The 20,662-nt window shown below is 42.1% G+C and overlaps 1 protein-coding gene across 1 annotated transcript in view; it reads left to right on the forward strand.

The window, feature by feature from the left end:
• The first annotated feature begins 6 nt into the window (after positions 1 to 6).
• The window catches only part of LRIG1 (leucine rich repeats and immunoglobulin like domains 1), a 128,401-nt gene continuing 107,745 nt past the window's right edge, over positions 7 to 20,662 (forward strand). Inside the window, exon 1 of the mRNA XM_008072883.2 lies at positions 7 to 231. Within this exon, the coding sequence (XP_008071074.1) occupies positions 11 to 231 (221 nt within the window). The 5' untranslated portion in view covers positions 7 to 10. The remainder of the gene's footprint in view (positions 232 to 20,662) is intronic.

A 20,662-nucleotide genomic window follows, 5' to 3' on the forward strand; every position in this document is an offset into this window, starting at 1 on the left:
TCCCGACAAGATGGCGCGGCCGGTCCGGGGAGCGCTCGGGGTCCCGCGCTGCTCGCCTTGCCTTCTCCGTCTGTGGCTGCTGCTGCTGCTTCGGTTGGAGCCGGCGACGGCTGTGGCTGACCCGCGGGCGCCCTGCGCGCCCGCCTGCACTTGCGCTGGGGACTCGCTGGACTGCGGCGGGCGCGGGCTGGCGGCGCTGCCCCGGGACCTGCCCTCCTGGACGCGGAGCCTGTGAGTACCGCCCTTGCCGTCCTCTCTGCACCCCGGGGCGCAGCCCCTTGGGGCCGGGGGCGTGGGTCGGGGCGTGTGGGCTGGAAGACTGTTGGCGTGGGGTGGCGGGGGCGATTTGGTGCCTAGGAGTCCGGGGGGGAGAGAGCGGGCCCGAGTCCGGAGAAGTGTGCCTCGTGGGGCCTGGAGGTGAGCGAGCGGGGGTCGTGAAGGCGATCTTGGGGTTAGTGAGTGGGAGTCTGGAGGTGAGAGAGGTGAGTGAGGAGCGAGGCGAGTGTGTTTGTGGGTGGGTGGGAATCTTCTGAAATAGGGTGTGAGGGGGTCTGTGTGGGGGTCGGCGGGTGTGTGTTTTGGTTCTTCTCCCCTGCAATTGGGGACTGAACTCCTTGGTTTTCCAGTGGGTAATGAATGAAGGTGACTCTTGGCACCAGTCTTTCACTTACATTATTTATTAGCGAGAGTGTGTGTGTAGCCGCCTCCTGGTCCCCGAGGACCACGGTGGACTGACTTGGCTCTGGCCCGGGGCAGAAGGCAGCTTTCCCCGGGGGACTCCCGAGTTAGAGGACTTTGACAGTTTGGGGAGATCTGTGAGTGCCGGGAGTTTGTTCTTTCCGCCTGATTGACACTTGAGGGAACTGTGTTCCAGACCCTTCCTGTATGTTCCCTAGGGCCCCATTGAGCTTGATGATCCAATGGGGTGAGACCCACCCTGAAGAGTTTCTCCTCCATAAATGGTGCAAATTAGTTTTGGAGTAGTGCTCCTTCAAGAGAGGGTGCCAGGGCTTGGCTGATTTAAGCAGTTTGTTTCACTTGAAAGAAGCTCTTTTCTTTGCTGTCAGGATTTGGACCTATTAGGACTTAGTGGGACACTTCTTACAGGGGATTTGGCAGGAAAAAAAAGACATTAGATTTCTGTAAACATGGTAGAATAGAACACTAAAAATCTGGTCCACGAGTCAAATCCTGTCCAGTTATCAGCAATTAGCATCTCTGTAGAACTAGCAGTACCTTCTAGAAAAGGCCTAGCTCAAATAGTCAACTTTTGAGTTGAATAATTGGACATTTTTCCTAGAACATAGAAGAGGCACAGTAGTAACCTCAGGCATGACATTCGCTGTTTAAAAAAGAGTAACGAAACTGGTGACACAAGTTTTAACCAACACCTGTGGCTTGATTGAAGCAAATGTGGTCTGAGTATCTGGCTGCCAGGAAGGGAAAGAAGTTAATTCCCTTCTAATGTGAAGGTCCTGCACCTCTCAAAATAGGGTATGGATCTTTAACTTGGCCCAAGAGACACAAGTACTACAGAGTCTGAAGCTGGCCAGTACTCTAGCTACTGTTAGGTTTTTTTCTTCAATACCTGCTTCTTCTGTGGAATTTACTGACTTAGTGAAAGTCAGTGGTCTTAGGCCAGGTTTTAACATCGGCGGTAACCATGTTAAGTACTGGGAGAGAGAGCCCAGTATTATCCTTAGATAGTGTTTTATTTAGTTGAGGCAGTCTAGGTATTGTGATTTTGTTTTCCTTTACATAAGGTAGTATTTTAAAATAGAATCATGTGGGCAGAATCAGATTAACTTCTTAAGCGTTCACCTGTTGGAAGACTGACTCCCAGTGCCATGTGTCAGGAGCATTGTAGGGAACACAGTTCTGAAGCGGCTACCTCCAGGAGAGGAAACGGTGACCTCTTATTTGCACTGTGGTCACAAGTTTCACTTTACCTCGCCCTTTAATTTTTGGAGCGAAACATACTGTTTTTTAAAAAATTTTTAATTAAAAAAATTTTTTTAAGGCTTTCTGTTGCCTAGGAGTAACATTTTACCTGGCTTAAATACCTTTAAAGTTGTAGTCGTTTTCTTTTACTCACACATTTGATGATCAATAAATACTAGACCAGGTATTTTGAGCTTCAGTAGACTTGATTATACTGATTTTAGTGTCAACTGATTCGATTCTAAGATGTGAGCAGTGTGATTTCTGGTTGGTATGTGGCAGTACAGTACTAAATCACTATCCTTTGATATTTGTGCAGTTATCTTATTTCTAATTAAACAAACACCAAGCAAATGTGGGACTTTTTGTTTTTAAATTTCAGACTTCCTCAATTTAAACCATTAGTCTTATTCTAAAAATTTCTTAAGGATATTTATACGCCTTATATTTCTGCCTGAGATTCAGCAGCATTTTCAGGGAGAAAATATCTGTATATAATATAATAAAGTATCTTTTAGTTTCTACAAGTTTACCCTCTCTAAGCCCATTGTGTTTAGAAAACGCTTTGAGCCAGTTTATAATCCCATGAGCTAGATTTACTACAGCTAGTTCAAACAATTTCAGGCTGTGGGTTTGAGATAGTAGGGGACCTGTGACTTTATGGGACTTTTTTTTTTGCTTTTGTAAACAGTGTATCTAGTTTAGGGGTTGCTCCTAGGCCTAGTTTAAGGAAAGCAAAACTTCTAAACAGTGAATGTAAATTGTGTGAACAGAAGAAATGGAATAGAGCTGATAGAGGCGGAACTAGGTTCATTCCTGGGACCTGAGTATAACTTATTTAGCACAATAACTTATAGTTGTAGTAGTCAAGCCATAACTGAGTTTCCCATCCCATTACGTAGGTGCGATTGGCGTGGTCCAATCCAGCACATTCATAAATAGCACCAAGCCACTGCCAAGCCTTATTCCAGCTTCCCAGAACCTTAGAAGAAGTTGAACTTATTAGATTTTGATGTTTGCTTTCTTTGAAATTATTTTTGAGAGTAAGGCTTCAGAAGCTGTTTAAGAAGTATTCAATACAATTTACCTTAGACTCTAACCTGTGGGGTAAATTTGAGCAGTGTTTAGTCACAAAATGTTGCTAGCTTAAATGTTCTGGGTGCTGAATGATGGCCATTTGGGACTGAAAAGACAGGCAGCACCCAAAGGAAAGATGAACCCAGATTTTTTATCTCGGTGTGAAAGAAAGATGACAGGGCATTCAAAAGCAAGGACACTTACAAAAGGACACCAAATGTGGTGTTCCCAAGCCACATTAAGATGAGTTTATGATTTGAGTGTCTTTTATAGTAAGCGTTTGTAATACCAAATCAGGTAACTGAAATCTAACCTTGCCGATTTTGACACAGTGGTGCTTATGGTTACATTAGAGAATAAACACAGACTATGGTTGCCATTATGGTTGTGAAGCAAAGTGGGCCTTTGTCGTTCAGATTTTACAGCTGTGCTTGAAGGCCCAGGTGTGCAGGGTGTTGTGAATTAAGGAATTGGAAAACACGTCCCATCCTGTTTATGCAAATTAGATTTCAAGTGCAGAAGACCAAATTGTTCCAGAACCTAAACTGAGATTGATGTTTTTTAAAGAAGTGGATTGTTGGATGGTCCTGAAATATTCCCTTCTGCCCATTTCCCTCTGTCTTCTTGTCACTTGAGAATTCAACAGACCTTGAATGTTTCCTAATTTGTGGTTGCTTGAAAGAGGGAGTGTTTTAAACGCAGGTTAATACTGGGTGGGGTGGCTCATGCCTGTAATCCCTGCACTTTGTGAAGCAGAGGCAAGAGAATTGCCTGAGCCCAGGGGTTTGAGACCAGCCTGGGGAACTTGGCGAGACCTAGTCTTTACAATAGATTTTTAAAAATTAGCCAGGTGTGGTTCCTGCTACTTGGAAGGCTGAGGCAGAAGGATCACCTGAGCCCAGCAGGTTGAGGCTGTGGTGGCCGTGAGCATGCCACTGCTCTCCAGCCTGGGTGACAGTGAGACTCTAACTATAAAAAACAAAAACAAATAAACACAGAATAATGACCAAGGAAAAAATCTCAAAGATGCAAGTGCTCTTGGAGTTTTAGGGAGCTTTAACTTGAGCTCAGAGTCCTTTTCTATGCAACAAGTGTTGGAAGACCTGGTCTTGCTTCCCTCTCGGTGGAGAACTTGTCTGTTGCTAGTTCTCTGACACATTCTTTGAGTAAATGGAAGTTTCTGGAAAATAATATTGGTTGCTTTGGCAAATAATGTTAGTTGCCTTAAGAGAAAGGCACGCTGTTTATGTCTTGCTGACATGAGATAGGCTATACAATCTTAATTTTTGAGTATGATGCAATTAGAAAGTGTCCAGAGACCCCAAGGGCCCAATGTAAGTTGATTCTATATTGGCTCATAGTGTCCCTCTTGACTTTAGGGAGCTATTCATGCCCCCCTTTCTTTTTCTTTTCCTTTTTTTTTTTGAGTTGAAGTCTCACTCTGTCACCCAGGCTGGAGTGCAGTGGCACGCTTCTAGCCACCACTGCCTCAACCTCCTGGGCTCCGGTGATCCTTCCGCCTCAGCCTTCCAAGTACCTGGAACTACAGGCGCGCGTTACCACGCCCGGCTAATTTTTGATTTATTGTAGAGATGAGGGCTTGCCAAGTTGGCCAGGCAGGTCTCGAACCCGTGGGCTCAGGCAATCCACTCACCTCGGCCTCCCAAAGTGCTGGGATTACAGGCTGAGCCACCGAGCCCGCCCTAATTTTTTGATTTATTGTAGAGATGAGGTCTCACTATGTTGCCCAGGCTGGTCTTGAACCCTCGGGCTCAGGCATTCCTCTTGCCTTGGCCTCCCAAAGTGCTGGGATTATAGGCTTGGGTCACCGCGCCTGGCCTTCTGCCCCCCATTTCAAGAGACTGTTTTAAAAAGTAGTGTGTGTTCATCTCTTTCTATAATTACATTTAGTTAGTAGATTTAATAAACTTTGAACTTTTGAATGTATTATCAGCATTAAATCTTGAGAACATCTTCAAAAAGATGGAGGAACTTAGTTGTGGCATAAGAGGGCTGTTTCCTAGTGGGTGTCTCCATGTCCCGGCTCCCTAGCTCTGTGCTGTGAACTGGGTTTCCCTTCCTTCAGTATTAATTGCTTTGCCTGGGTTCCCCATGTCACTTCCCTGAGCATGTTGGGATGGCCTCTGGCTGACCTTTCTCTCCCTCAGATACCAGCCTCACAATGAAGGGGCCTTTCCCCCTTCTGCAGAGGTGTCTCCTTGGTGCAGAGTCTTTTCTGCATCCTCTCCTTCAGGGAGGACAGGATTGCGGGAGAGAGCACTATGGATTTGTGTGCCTTCACAGTACACCTGGCCCAGTGCTGTGCACCTGCTAAAGTCCCCAAGGTTTGTTGAATAGGAAGGCTGGTTGGAGGTTATTTAAAAGCCTATGATTATTTAAAAAGTGACATTCACAGAAGAGAGAAATTTAGAAAAGGGAGTCATTGAATTGAAAGTTTCTATAAGCAGAAAAGGATGTTCGTTGTACTGGGGTCTTTTCTTCTTCTTTTCCTCGTTTGTTTAAAACATGAAAGGGATTCTTCTGACTTACCACGTAGGTAGAAGGAGTTTCACAAGCAAGCCTAACCTTCAACTCCTTTTGAATAAGCTTGCTGACATTTACTCACTGGGGACCTTCCCCCTCCTCAGTGACTGTAATTTGAAACCCTGGGGGTCTTTTAAAAGTGAATAGTACTCTGGGCTATGTTAATATTCAGAGCTGTTTACAATGGATGCAGTTTCAAAGACTCAAGGCATTGTCTTATGGCAGGAGGGAGGAAAAATTCTCAGGCAGAGGAGGGGAAATATCTAAAAATCTCGACTCTTATCTAGTCTGTGGGAAATTTAGAGGCCGTTAGTGTTATTTTTCATGACTTAAGCATGACATTGAGCCAATGGATTCATTCCATCTACCTCATGGCGTCAGTTCTTGTTGTGTGTCAGTAATGTGGTTGTTTTCTGCGTTTGTTTCAGGTTGAAGTGTGGGGATCAGTAAGAAGCTCAGGTCTGTTCTTATCTCCTCTGTAAAGAAATAGAGGACTTTGAACACCAGAGGTTAAAATTTTCGTAACAGTTTACCCTCTGGAACCTGTATTTATTTTTTGCTCAAATAATTTAATTAACTAGTTAACTAATTTTTTGAGTCTGGGTTTTACTCTGATCCCCAGACTCAAAGTACAGTGCACATGATCACAGCTCACGGAAGCCTCAACCTCCTAGGCTCAGGCGATCTTTTGCCTCAAACTTCTGAGTAGCTGGAACTGCAGGTGCATACCACCACTCTCGGCTCATTTCTTTTTTTTTGAGTTGGAGTCTCACTCCATTGCCCAGGCTGAAGTGCAGTGGCATACTCACAGCCACCCCAGCATTGACCTGCAGGGCTCCAGGCGATCCTTCCACTTCAGCCTTCCAAGTAGCCAGAACTACAGGCGTGTGCTACTGTCCCCAGCTATGTTTTGATTTATTATAGAGACGAGGTCTCACCGAGTTGCTGGGGCTGGTCTTGAACCCGCAGGCTCAGACAGTCCACTTGCTTCAGTCTTCCAAAGTGCTGGGACTGTAGGCTGAGCCACCGAGCCCAGCTGGCTCATTATTTATTTATTTATTTTTAAAATTTTATTTTATAGTAAGAATGTGGGGTACAAGTGAGGATTAATTATATAAGTACGCCGCACAGCGGTGAAGTTTGGGCTTCTGACTAGCCCTCACTCCCCCTAGTAATGACCCAAGTACCCTTTGTGTTGTCCCCCCCACCCCATCCCTTCCTCTGGCTCATTTTAATAATTTTTTGTAGAGACAGGTCTTGCTCTGTTGCTTATGCTGGTTTCACGTAATTTTATATAGTTGCAGAATTTAAAATAGCAAACCAGACTGATCAATTAATTGGCAGATTTTGACTGGAGCTGAGAAATTTTCCACTGAAGAACATGATACATGGCCATTGTTGTCATTAAGCAAAATGTAAGTGAATGGATGGATTAATGAAGATTGGGGGGGATTGCAGTTTGTCGATGGTCTGATTGGAAGTTGCTATTTTGTAGCCCTTTGGCGGGGTTAGGTATGCTTGTTAACTTTTCTTATCCAAAGGCTTTATATTTTATATTTTTCTATACTATAGTATTTTGTATAATTTAATGCTATGTCTGTGGCTTTTAATCCAAGCACTGTATGCATAATATTCTTAACACAAGTTAAAAACTCAGACTACTTATAAAAATAATTCTAGAGTCAAGGAAGATGGCATATGCTTGTAGTCTCAGCTACTTAGGAGGCTGAGGTGGGAGGATTGCTTGAGGACAGGAGTTCAAGCTGTAATCTTGTCTGTAAACAGACACTGCACTCACTCCAGCCTGGGCAACGTAGTGGCCCCATATCAAAAAAAAAAAGTCATTCAATTTTTTTTTAAAAACTGTTTCTCTATTTCCATGGGTTTTATATTCTTAAATTCCTCCCTTGAGTTATTTATGTCTTCTAAATGGACATTTGCTACCCTGGTCTCCATTTGGGTTATTGACTGGGGATAAGGAGGAATGAAGACATAGCTTTCTTTGCTTTTACTCTGTTAAATATGTAGGAGCCCTCATCTCTGCTGGTCACAGCCGGCCTACACCCTTCACTGGGTGAAGGGGTTGAAAATTACTTACGTAGTCCATTCCTGGTACTTCCATTCTATAGCTGCATGTGTGGTTTTGAGCAAACCTTTTTCCTTTATTTCCAAAAGGGTGATCATAGTATTCTGTCTTATAGCTGCAGTGAGGACAAGGTTAGATGATGCATGTTTAGCCAAGTTCCTCAATGTAGGTCAATCAATTTGATGAGTCCAGAGCACAGTTTCAAGTTTAAAGCCTCAGCTCAAATTTTGCATCCTCTCTCATGGGCAGCTTCTCCAAGTCAGATTTTCTGGTGGCAAAGGCTTTCCTGGGAGGAGTTTGCCTTTCTGATATGGACTGTTTTGGGGCGAGAGGATGGCAGGGCTCACAACCCAAGCAGCCATAAGAGTTTGGTGATAGGTATAAAGTACAAGAAGTGAAACTTCATGTGCCCTTGGAAATCTTAGCTGAATAGGCAGGAAGTTATGAACAATTGCAGCAAATTATATAATTAGCAAAAAATTATTGAGGCATTTATAAATTTATTCCAGTTGTGCAAATACTTCTGTTTATTTAGCATTATCCTCTTGGGAGGTGAGGTATGGGGAGGAGGCAGGGAGGTGAGAGGCCCTTAAACTAATAATTTTATCCTATAATTTCCCAAGGTCTCCTAGAAACAGCCCTATCAAGATGCAAGTAGCATGTCTTGGTGAATAGCTTGGAAAAATGCAGGTGTGCTCTTCTAAACGGGGTTGGGTTATAGACTTTAGGGCTGGCTGAATTCTCACTGTGCCCACTACTCTTTGGAAAGACTTGAGAGAGGAGGAGGTAGGAGGGGAGACAATTGTTGAGTTGTATACAGAGAACTTTTTTAATTTCTTTTGCTCTGTTTATAATTGTATGGTAACTTGTAGGGGACACAGGCAGTTGAACACAGGGTCATCTGGGGAATCTGGCAGGTATGCCACCTGAAAAGCCATTTACTGTTTGCTGTTGCTCCTTGTGCACCTGGACCTGAGTTTCTTCCCCAGTGAATGGCCATGATTCACAGCTTTGCCCACACGAACAGCTATGATTGTTTGCGTCTTTATTACTATTTAATCTAGTATAACCGGTAAGGCCTATTGTTGCGAACAACCAATCCGTTCATCTCTGCAAGTCCTAAGACATCTTGGTTTCCTTATGAACCAGGATGCGGGTTCCAATCACTACTTGTTAAGTTTGTTTTGGCAAAAGGTAACATTTCAGAGGGTTTAAAGAAAGCATGGCCTGTCTCTCTTTAAGTGCTTTGCAGCGATCATTTTTTAAACTTTTGGGTCCACAGGTCGCTAATCTTTTATGATTTACATTTTCCTTTTTCAAGATCTCAGATTATTAGGGAGAAAATGAATGAAATGAGTAAGGGTCTCTCCCATAAGCAGAACTAGCTGAATGTTGAGAAACAAAGTAGAGATAATGGAGGGCTTTCTTCTTCTTCTTCAGCTTATTAAAAAAGAACAACTCAACTTTATCTTCTAAAACTCCTTTTTTTTTGTAACATTTAGCAGCTGCCCCCGCCCTCACACTTACTGTCCTTTGCTCCTTCCACCAATTTATAATTTGCTATTCAAATAATTTACCACTTTACTGGTTATCTTGGTCAGAACGCACATTGCACTGATACATTCTTTCTCCTGGATTACCTACTTGATGATAGTCTGTTAGACACAATGAGGAGGATTGAGCACTCTGAACTGTGGGATAGATAATCTTCTTTAGTTCCAGTGCTCTCAGTGTGAAAGCATTTGTATCTCAAGCATTAGCACTTTGGGCTGGATAACAAGAAATTAACAGGCTGGGCTCTGCTTGGTGAAAATTACCAACTGATTAGGAAGCAGGCTATTGCAGATAGAGCTGCTTTTTCTTGTGAAAGATACAGTTTTTAGGCCAGGTGCCATGGCTCACACCTATAATCCCAGCACTTTGGGAGCGCATGGGTTCGAGACCAACCTGGGCAACTTGGTGAGACCTCATCTCTACAATAAGTCAAAAAATTAGCCGGGTATGGTGGTACATGCCTGTAGTTCCAGCTACTTGGAAGGCTGAGGTGGAAGGATCACCTGAGCCCAGCAGGTCAGGGCTGCAGTGGCCACTGCACTCCAGCCTGGGCAATAGAGTGAGACTCCAACTCAAAAAAAAAAAAAGAAAGAAAGATATGGTTTTTAGGAAAAAAATTATGAATTAAAGGAACGTTTGATATGTAGCTAGGTGCTTTAAATAGACTAACTCATTTCTGTTGGTTTGTGGTATGTGGTGCTTTTTAATGCCTTTTTATGATGGAGATAGGCAAATATCTACACAAATGGACAGAATAGTATAATAAACTCTACATACCTGACACCCACCTTCAGCAGTCATTAACGCATGGTCTGTCTTGTTAGATTTGTGCCCCATACACTTCTGTCCTTTCATGTTTTGGGGGGAAGTAAATCCAAGACATATATTTCATCTGCAAATGTCTGTTTTTTTTTTTAAAATCAGCAGCTTTGTTGAGATATAATTCACATATCTTGCTATTCACTGTACTATGGTTTTAAGAAATGTGAATCTGAACAACTTCTGAAAAAATTGACATTTATTTTAACAGCGTTTTCCCAAAGGGAATTTTGGTAAGCTATGTATTTATAAAATGTTTATTGGACACATACTGTGTGCACTCTGGTTTAGATGTTTTCAGAAGACAGGGTTTTTTTTTTTCTTTTGTAGGGGATGCTTAGAAAGTTCTTTTGTCCTAGAGTTCTTTGCCAGAATGTGCAATATTAATTCATCTTCTCTCTCCACATAGCTGAGAGATTTCTACCAAGCTATTAATTGTTGATTAACACCCATTAGTGAACAAGCATAATTACAAATGGAACAGATAATTAAAAAAGTAATAATTCAGATTTTGTTGTTTAATAGTGGGATAGTTAGCCATTTGTTATAGTTAAGTCATAATGAGTCTGAATTAACTATTGTTTATGTTGCAAGCCCTGACCCTCCAGCTGTGGCTACTTGAGGCAGCTTTAAACAGCGATAGAGGCACCCTGTAAGAAAATCCTCAAAAAGCAAAGAGCTGGGTTCCTGGAACCCTCTGTGCTCGATTTAAACTTCACACAGAGTTGAAAATGCTTTTTCCAAGTCACTGCTGAATAGTTTGTTTTGTTTTGTAAAAGTCCATAGTTTAATTTCTCCACAGTCTGTTACTTTGTTGGTTAGGGGGCTCCATTCGTATAGATTTAGTGCTGGCTGCAGCTTAATTAGAAATCTGAATGGGAGTTACTAGACCTCCAAATTCCATTCACTTTATCACAGTTAATGGAATGATTTTCATATTCCAGCTGTGAAAATCTAATTCCAGCCAGATTATGGAGTGTTCAGTGGTTTTAAAAACTGCTCAACATGTCAGGTTAAACACATGAATCTATGAAGCTTCATTACATTTATATGATATTTGATTAGATGCTGTTTACAGCAGTTCTCTGTTTAGAAAAGCAGAAGCACCCTCCAAAGGGTTTGAAAAAAAGGTATGGGCGAGAAAAAACTTACAATTGAGAGATTCTGACTATGAATTTAAGTTCAATTTTGCAAATGGGGAGAACTTCATCTTTCATCTGATTTCAGCAGTGTGGTTCCTTGGTCCACCATCATAGCTACATATTAGTTTTCATTTTATTTTTAATTAAAAAGAATTTTTGTGTGTGTCTGAGATTTCCTTCTCCACCTGGGCTGGTGTGAGTTTTTGGTGCACAAGCTCCTGGTGCTTGCAAAACTTATAGACAGCCAAAAGAGCTCGTTGCTTCCAGGAAGTGGGTTGTTGATGCAATGAAGTGATGGATGCAAATGCTGCAGTTCGAATGGAACAGGGTTGCCTTCCATCTTGAAGGAGAGGAGATTCAGAGAGCAAACTGACATGTTCTGTAGTTATTAAGGTCTGCCTCATCCCAGATTCCTCTGGCGGTTTTCTCAAATTCGGAGTCTGTGTAGGACTCTTAGCAAAGAGTGGTTTGCCTTATCCGGGGCTATCCATTGCCCAGTAGAAAAATCAGGAACTCTTCTGTGGATATTTTTGGATTCTTTCACACATTGGTTTGAAACAATACTTAGAAATGATTAAATTACATTAAATTCCACACCATCCTAGATTAAAAACTGGCTAACCTCAATTATTATTTACTTGGGGGTCTAGGAAGCTCTATTGGATGTGAAATTTTCGTATCTAGCACATCTTTCTGGTTAGAAAGGAGCCCGCATTTTCATTAAGTTTCTTAAAGGAATTCTTGGCCCAAGAGGAATAACAACTATTGGCCTAAAGGGGAAATAATTAATTTTCTTAAAGCTCTAAAGGTGGAAATGTGGTAGAATGGAAAACTAGTCCATGTTGGGCCTTAGGAGACTTTGGGGTTTTGTCCCAGTTCTGCCACTTATTGGCAGTGTGATCTTGGGCTAGTCACTTAATTTCCTGTCTGTAAAGGGATGTATAACTTCTAAGCTCTTGTTTTCAGGTTTATGATTCTATCTTAATTGAAAGCAAAGAGCACATATACTTATAGCTCATTGGATGGTAAGAATTAATAAATTGACCTGTGTCTATGATACTTAAAGTACTCTTTGCATGTTTGGAGCTTCTGAGTAAAATCCTAAAATGGATACCATGAGCAGCAAAGAGAAAAAATGTGTGCATGGGGGAGTCTCAACAAGGGACCCTCCTTTAGGCATTTAGGTGTTATTAAGGGGGAGTGAATACTCCCTGAAAAAGCAAAACTTTCTTTGATTATTGCCTCTTTTTCCCCTCTGGCCCAAAGAAAACTATGGAAGTAAGTACAGATCCATTTTAGATCTCTGATTTGGCTTTTTAAGAACTTAGGTAAAAATTGAAAAAAAAAACCCAACAAAACAAAATCAGGCAAATAAATTAAAGGCACGTTTTTCCAAAGAGTCATTTCTTCAGACTTCAGGCGTATCTCTCCCAAGCAGGCCTTCAGTGAAGAGTTGGAATGAGTGAAGTTGTAGGCGATGCTGATAGACCGCCTTAGCAACTGGATGGGCTCCCTGTAACATTCCTTAGTAACAGCTGCAGGAAGGGCGGCTACCCACTGTGTCTGCCTTTCTGAGCCAGCTTGCCATCAGAGTAGCTCCAGCCCTTTCACCAGGAAGATCTTTCGTGTGTACCTTTCAAGGTGGAAACTCAGAAGCCTAATGTGTACAGCATAGTGACTTCTTTCTCCAGTTTTGAAGTGTCTGTGTCTGTCTCTCTCTTTCCCTCTGTTCTTGGTCAAGTCTGTACTACATTTACTCAACTTTGCATTGGTTTCCTCTTGGTTAAACATTGTTTCTGAAAATCTTGACAATGACAGTAACTGGGCTTTTAAAAATAATTTACTTATGCAAAATCTAGAAGCTTTTATTTTCCTTATTCTGAGTATCTTTCTTTCTTCCACATAGAATTTGTTAGTGTCTTCAGTGGAAATTCTTTAGCTTTTCTCTTCCTTCCACTCATTCTTTATCATGTAAATTGACATAAGATGAAACCTTTGGGTTTTTTTCTTTAGAACAAATTCTTGGAATTTGGAACTTTGTTTGGAGATACAGCTAAAATGCAGTAAGCACAATTAGTGGTTTGGAGCTTCTTGACAGAAGTTTAACAAGAATAAGGGACTACTTTAGGACTAAGGGAAATAATCCAAAAAACCAGACTTTAAAAAAAAACATTCTCTCTTTGAGACCCAAAGATGACCTTTTTCCATTGTGCTTTCTGAGATCAAAATAGGCCAAATGATCTTCCCACCCTTCCACAAGTCTCTTATGTCATTGTTAGACGTTCTCTCTGTTATTCACGTGATTTCTTTCTGGTGAATTTATATCTTGTCTTCCCCCAGAGGATTTTCTGTCTATCTGATTAGGTAACTTTTCACACCTCCCCCTGACTTTTTTCTCCATGTAGACTTGAAAACTGCAGGGATTCTTCTATTCCAGGTACCTAGGAATCCCTTGGTAATTATTTGTTTATTGCCTTACTGTTTCTCTCTTGGATCTTGGTACATTCTTTTAGGGCAGAAAGGATCCCAGGGTTTCATTGTTTCTCAGAGGGTTTCTGAGGTTTACCCCTGAAGTGTGATTATTCCTAAATGGCCTGTGTGGAGAACTTGACAGAAACGTTTTTGGAATTTTAGATGTAAGGATAAAAGGCCATTTTCTTTGTATTGAGGTTCTGTCTTCCCCTCAAGAGCCCACTGATGGGTAAAGGGATAGATACATTTACAGACTTTGTGTGTGTGTGTGTGTGTGTGTGTGTGTTGGAGTCTCATTCTGTTGCCCAGGCTGGAGTGCTCATGGCCACTGCAGCCTCAACCTGCTGGGCTCAGGTCATCCTTCTGCCTCAGCCTTCCAAGTAGCCAGAACCGCAGGTGTGCATCACCATGTCCCACTAATTTTTTTTTTAATTGTAGAGACGAGGTCTCACCAAGTTGGCCAAGGCTGGTCTTGAACCTGTGGGCTCAGGCAGTCCTCTTGCTTTGGCCTCCCAAAGTGCAGGGATTAAAGGCATGAGCCACTGCACCCGGCCACAGGCTTTCTTAATTGCTGGTGTTCCTTGCGATGTGGACCCTTGGTGAGAAGTCGTAGCGTGCAAAGTCTATCTGATTTTATGTGTCAGGGAGAGAATTTTGGAGAGAATATTTGATCTAAAGCAAAAATTATGGATAGTCCTCCCTTCCTTTCCCATTTCTCCTTATTTCTACTTTCTGCTTGAGAACCACTTCAAAGAGTCAGATGTGTTGGTGCCAGACGCCGTGCAGTTATTGTTAAAAAGAATTTGGAAATATAATTGAAAACAAACTTTGTTGAGCAAAGCAGATCTAGGCAAGCTCTTACTTTGAGGGAGAAGGGAATTCCAAGTTTTTCCTCTATTTGGAGCTGGTGTCTCAGAACACTTGTTCTGTGAGATGAATCATCTGTGAATTCTACATCTGGGAGTTATATATTGGGAAATGGCATTCTTTTTAAATGTAGAAGAAACACAAAAGCTTAAAGTTACAGTGTAGTTGGAAAATTCTAGTCAGAGTTTTAAAATATTAGCATTGAGGTGAAATTGGCAGAGTGATTGGACATGAGACTGTGAGACCTAAAATAGACATGTCCATATATGGAAAGCAATATGATAGCCACGCTTATTTATTGGGACCCTTCCCCTTTGTGTTGAGACAGATGACAGTTTTTTAAATGTCATGAACATAAATTGATCAGAATCATTAGTTAAGGCAAATGTGACTTGAGACTCAGAATTTTTTTAAGCATTTGTCTTGAGGCCTTGAGTTCTTTAAATAAATTCAGGCATTGCTCACCAGTGGAAAGCCAAGAGCAATGCTGTGTTTCAGGGTCTTCAGGGCAATATAACATTGTATCCTTGTCTACTGTAAAGTCCTTCCTTCCTCCTGTCTGGTTATAAGGGGCAGTCGTCTTGGGGATAAAGCAGCTGTGCTGCTATGGGACACAGTGGTAAAAGGCAGCTCTGGGACCTGGCTGCCTGGATGACCTTGGCAATTTTCTCTGCCTCAGTTTCCTCTTATGTAAAATAAGGATAATTGTCCTGCCCATCTCACCTAGCATTTCATGAGGCCGGAAATGAAATAACTTACAATTTTTAGAACAGGGCCTAACACATAGCAGAAGCTTGAGGAGAGTTAGGTATTATTATTAAACTATAGCAGTAATAGGAGTTTGCATTTTTGTAGCAGGATACATCTGTGTTAACTAATGTAATCATCATCTTAACCCTATGAAATATATTGCCTCTATTTTATGCATGAGGCCCAGACTGGTTGAAATACATGCCCAGGACATAGCAACTGACAGAGCTGGAACTCAGACCTGTATCTGCGTATTTGGAAAAAATACTGTTCTGCACATACATACAGTTGGAGCTCTATAAATGGTGTCTTGAATGTGTCTTGAAGAGCATGCTTCTTGGTTTGTAGGCTTATGTGTCAGAATCCATTTTGAGTTTGCCTCTTGGTGAAGGGCCTGGTAGCATGTGCATATGTCTTGCCATCTGTTGTTTATTGTTTCTGTTAGGTTGTGGTTTGTATTCCTGTTCCATGTTTCTTTGGTTTCTGGAGCAACTGCGAATATTATATGCTGGGGATCAAAAAAAGTAAACTATTTATAAACAGTAAAGTATCCTTGGGTTTGGAAAGTGTTTTTTCTCAAATGCCTGTATATTTGGTGGCTTTATTATAATCTCACTGATGTATCGTTAGGCAATTTGCAGATCGAGGCACATCTAAAAGATGGGCAAATCATAGTTGGGCCTTGTGTAACTAGTTCGCAGACAGCTTTGGTGATAAGGCCCTGGTGTTAACACTGACCCAAGTGGTGTATTTTTAACTCAAGAACATACAAACAGTTTAGCCTGCCGATGGAGTGTGTGCTCCGCCTGAAATCCTTGGCATGCCTTGGGTTGTGTGTTGCTGTGAGATGTACGTGGTCCTGGGAGACTGCTGTGGCCACCCCGTAACCCACTGTCCCTTACCCTTCATTTTTTAAAAAAAGGAACTCGGCAGAGATGGAAGGAGAAAAGATGGAATTTATCAGTGATTTTGTATGATAAATATTATGTGAGACTTTTCTTTTATACTCTGTTACAGGGTTATGTGGACTTTGGGAGTGGAGCGCTTATTTTTCACATCTGTTTTGTGCCTCCCTTGTCCCCAGCTGCAAGGATCTTTACAGAGTCACAGATTGGAACACATGAATCCCGTTGCTTAAAGCTGTTATTGTTGCCAGGCGTGATGGCTCACGCCTGTAATCCCAGCACTTTCGGAGGCAGAGGCTAGAGGATTTCCTGAGCCCAAGGGTTTGAGACCAGCCTGGGCAACTTGGCAAGACCTCATTGCTACAATAAATAAAAAAATTAGCTGGGTATGGTGGCGCATGCTTGTAGTTTTAGCTACTTGCAGCTACTTGGAAGGCTGAAGCGGAAGGATAGCCTGAGCCCAGCAAGTCGAGTCTGTGGTGACTGTGAGCATGCCACTGCACTTCAGCATGGGCAACAGAGTAAGACTCCTACTCAAAAAATAAAATAAAAAAAAAATAAAGCAGTTATCGTTTGCTCCCCTCTCCAGCTTCCCTCTTACATGGCACTGTCTTCTCTGGCCACCACATGGGTTTTTTTTCAGGCTCTTTTAATACTGCCTATGTCTAATGTCCCTTACCTGCTGTCTGTTTGACCTGGCGGAAAGTTCTTCCCTCTTTGCCTTGCAGACTCTTATTCATCCTTCTTAAATGTTTCTTCCCCTGGAAATTATTGCTGATATTCCCTCTAAAGTTAGATTCCCAGTGCACCATACAGATATCAGTGTAAATAGTGGTATTCCTTCTATAGTGTCCCATAAGTCCTATGGGAATACCTTTGTCAGACAAGTAAAATAATTTAGACCTCCCAGGGCTCATCTGTCTGTACATTTCCTGCATATATCGTGCTTGTTTAGTTGTCTTCTCCACTAGTGTTGAGAAACTAGTGTTAGAATTAAAGTTGAAAAGATGACCGGTGGGCTATTTACCTGCCATGTTAAAAATTAGTAGTCTTTTTATTCCCTCTGAATTTTGGAAAGGTGGCTTTTAAATCCTGTGTGCAAGAATTGTCACTGAAGTGGCTTTAGTTTAAGCACTGCATGTGAACTTCTCCCACATAAGGTCCCTGGGCGCTGCATCCCTGCTGAATCTCTGATGGCTGTCCTTGGCAGGTGGGCTGACGTGGGTGCTCTGGTGTGCATTGCATTTGGCGAGGGAGCCCACAGCGCCCTTCCCTACTGTTGACATTGTCTCTCATCTGCTATTTTGCTGCAGCTGCATTTTGAGTCTGCTTTTCCAGAGTTGACACTGCAGGGGAGGGTGGCTTCTTACATAGACCGAGGCTGTCTAGACACCCTTCCCCTTGTGGTTATTCTGCTCAGTTTATGCTGAGCCCTTGCCAGGCAGCTGGTTCTGGTTGCTTGGGCTCTTAGTTGCTTTGCTCAGATCTCTGCTTTGACAAAAAGGATGACCCAGCCAAGGTAGCATTTCTCCCTCTTTGCTGCTGGCAGAGGGAAAGACTGCTGTACTTGACCAGAGGGAACTGCACAAACACTGAGGGCAGGTTATCCTGCCCTCAGCCAACTGAGCCAGAGTAACAATGAAGATTGATTGAAGCTTCTATGGCAGGAGACTTGGGGCAGGTACACCTGCAGATCTGGCCTCCTTTAGCATAGACCTCAGGTGTGAGACATCAGACCCTATGTGTTCTCAGACTCACAGGATCTCTGTCCATGGCAGGGGACCATTGCTAACACAGCTCGGCTTGGCTCATCTGTGGGCAGTTTTCCAGAGATGATAGTGAGGCATCAGGAAACTGTGTGCTGCCTGGTGAGCTCAGTCTCACATGTTTATTTTAATGGCTATTGAGGTCTTGGGCTGTGATATTATGGGGAAACTCTTTGTCCTCAGTGAGCTGGAATAGTCTACGGGGGTTACTCTTTGGTGAGGACAGAGGGGTTGTGCTGTTGACCTGTTAGCCTAGTTTCTATGACTTTAATTACTTTTAATTTTCTGGTGACAAATGTTAGGCATTAATTTAATAAAGAACAAACTGCAAAAGAAAAAAGGACAATTGATCCCTTTATCCAGTGATAAATATTATCACTTTGGTGTATAGGTTTCCGGTAACATCTGAGGTTGCGTGCCTATTTTGAGTTTGTTTTAAAGATTCAAAATCATGAGTATGTTTCTGACTTTAAACATTATTAAAAATATGGTTTGATATTTTTCAGTACATAAAATTTATTGTAAAATTCCCAATTAAACTTTCCCTGATACTGAGCATTAAGGTTTTTGTCTAAACTTTAGTAGACATTTAATGCAAATATTTAACCATTTCTTATTTCCTTAGAATGAGTTACCAAATCCACATTGCTCTGGATATGCAAATTCTTGAGACTTTTTGGTACCGCTGTCCCTAAGAAATAGGCCACTGATTTGCATGTGAACTTGTGCTCTTTTTCCTATACCTTCACAGGCATGAGATGCTGCTGTTTATTTCTGTAACCATATACCAGTTTAATACGTGAACATTACCATGCATTATTTTAATCTGCGTTTCTTTGGATGGTGAGGTTGAAGACTTTCTGTGGTTGAAGACTGATAGACATTTTCTTTTTGAGTTTTCTTCCTTTTTTGATGTTCAGTGCAATAAATTATCTTGCTGTCCTCAACTGTGGACTTTGGGCTTGAGCATAAATTGTATATATCTCTGGTACTAGAGATGATGTGTTTCTGAGAGAGCGCAGGTGTAATTACATAGAAAACTGTGCTCCCAGTGGGTGTGTCATGAGCTTTGACTCTGAACCAGGACATGTTTTTGTGTTCTTAAACCGATGTTGACTGTATGTTCCAGAGGGGAATGTTGCAGCATCTCTGTGGATGCAGTGCTGCTGCAGCCCTCTCCAGACCTAGCTTGCTGTGCCCAGGCTGCCCTGTCTGTGGCCTGCATTCCTGGTACCTACAGCTGGTAGGAATCAGAGCAGATTAGCAGGGCTGAGAACCCTTCAGGAACAGCTTCCAGCAAATGGAAATTATTTTAAAACAAATTGATGTGGTTTTTCTGTCAAACCTACTTGGAGCATAAACAAAGTTGGACTATAAGCTGCTTCACTTCTGCAAACAAGCTCGTGTTTAGAATGTGGCTTTCAGCAAAGTAAACACGGTCTCGAAAGTGAGTTGTCATTGTGTGTGTGTGTGATTTGAAAAGTAAAAGTAGTGCACTGAACCAGCATTCTCAGAGACAGTTCTGAGAGTTTAACACATCCCTTCTTGTTCATTTTTCTCCCTGCCACAAAGATCACGGCATCCTCTAAAGGCTTTCATGGTAAGGAGTAATTTGTTGTTGAAAGGATTAAGAGAAAGAAATGTCAGGTCAATTTTTGTGGCGAGATAAACATTTAATTTTGCCCCTTTCCATGGGGTATTTAAAAAACATCTTGTGAGATACTTAACTGCGTGTGTGTGTGTGTGTGTGTGTGTGTGTGTGTGTGTGTATGTGTATGTGTACGTGTACACACACACAGCCTCCAGTCTGTGCATCTGTGAAGTCTCTGCCAGTTTCAAGGTGGTTTCCCACCCTAGGGACAATGTTGGCTTTATTAAATTGGCCACAGCCTCCCTAGAAGGCGAAACAATGCTTTTAATGTTCTGATTATATATTAATGAACAACCAGGCCAAGGGGCACTTGCCAAAAAAGCTATAAAGTGAGAAAGCCACCAATATCAGAGTGAACTTTGCACTCTGAAAGTGTGAATGATGTTGGGTGAAAGAGTTTATGGCACAAGGGGAGCAACTGGAATCTCTTTGATGTTGGTTAGCATCCTGGCCCCATTAGACTTTGGGCCTTCCTGATTAACTGCATCTTTGCTGGCAAGGGCAGTGCTGTGGTGTGATGCCTGAGGTAAAGAGGAACCTGCTCTCAGCCACAAAGGACCAACACACCTGTGCAGGCTGTGGGAACCGTTGGCTGTTTATATCTGTTTTCAATCAACTTCCACAAATTTTAATCTGATGGAAATGTCTAATTTCACACCCCTACCCTCCCAACTTTTTCCTCTGGATAGACTTTTGCAGAAATGGCATACTATTATTTTAAACATTTGCCTGTCCCAACCACAGAAAGGAGTTAGATCTTAATCTATCTAATTTATTTTCACCCCATTGTGACATGTTTTCCTGCCTTCTGGATTTTCCTTAATTTTTGAATGACTAGCCGTTGGGAACCCTGCTTTCCGCAGCTTTATTAAATAATTAGTCAAAGGAAGAGTAAAAAGAAAAAATTCTTTTAAAATCCAAGAATTTGCTTTCTGTGGGAGGATAAACTCCAGCTGAGATGTTCCACATCTGATGGATTTGTGGGCAGAGCTTGATAGTGAGCTGTTTGGGAAGAAGAAAGGAGCTGATTGGGTGGGAAGGATATTTGAAGGTGGCGCTTTGAAGGTGCTTTACTATCCTAAATGTGG

This window comes from Carlito syrichta, unplaced genomic scaffold (assembly GCF_000164805.1).
Source record: "Carlito syrichta isolate Samal-C Ts95f unplaced genomic scaffold, Tarsius_syrichta-2.0.1 Scaffold315490, whole genome shotgun sequence".
NCBI lineage: Eukaryota > Metazoa > Chordata > Mammalia > Primates > Tarsiidae > Carlito > Carlito syrichta.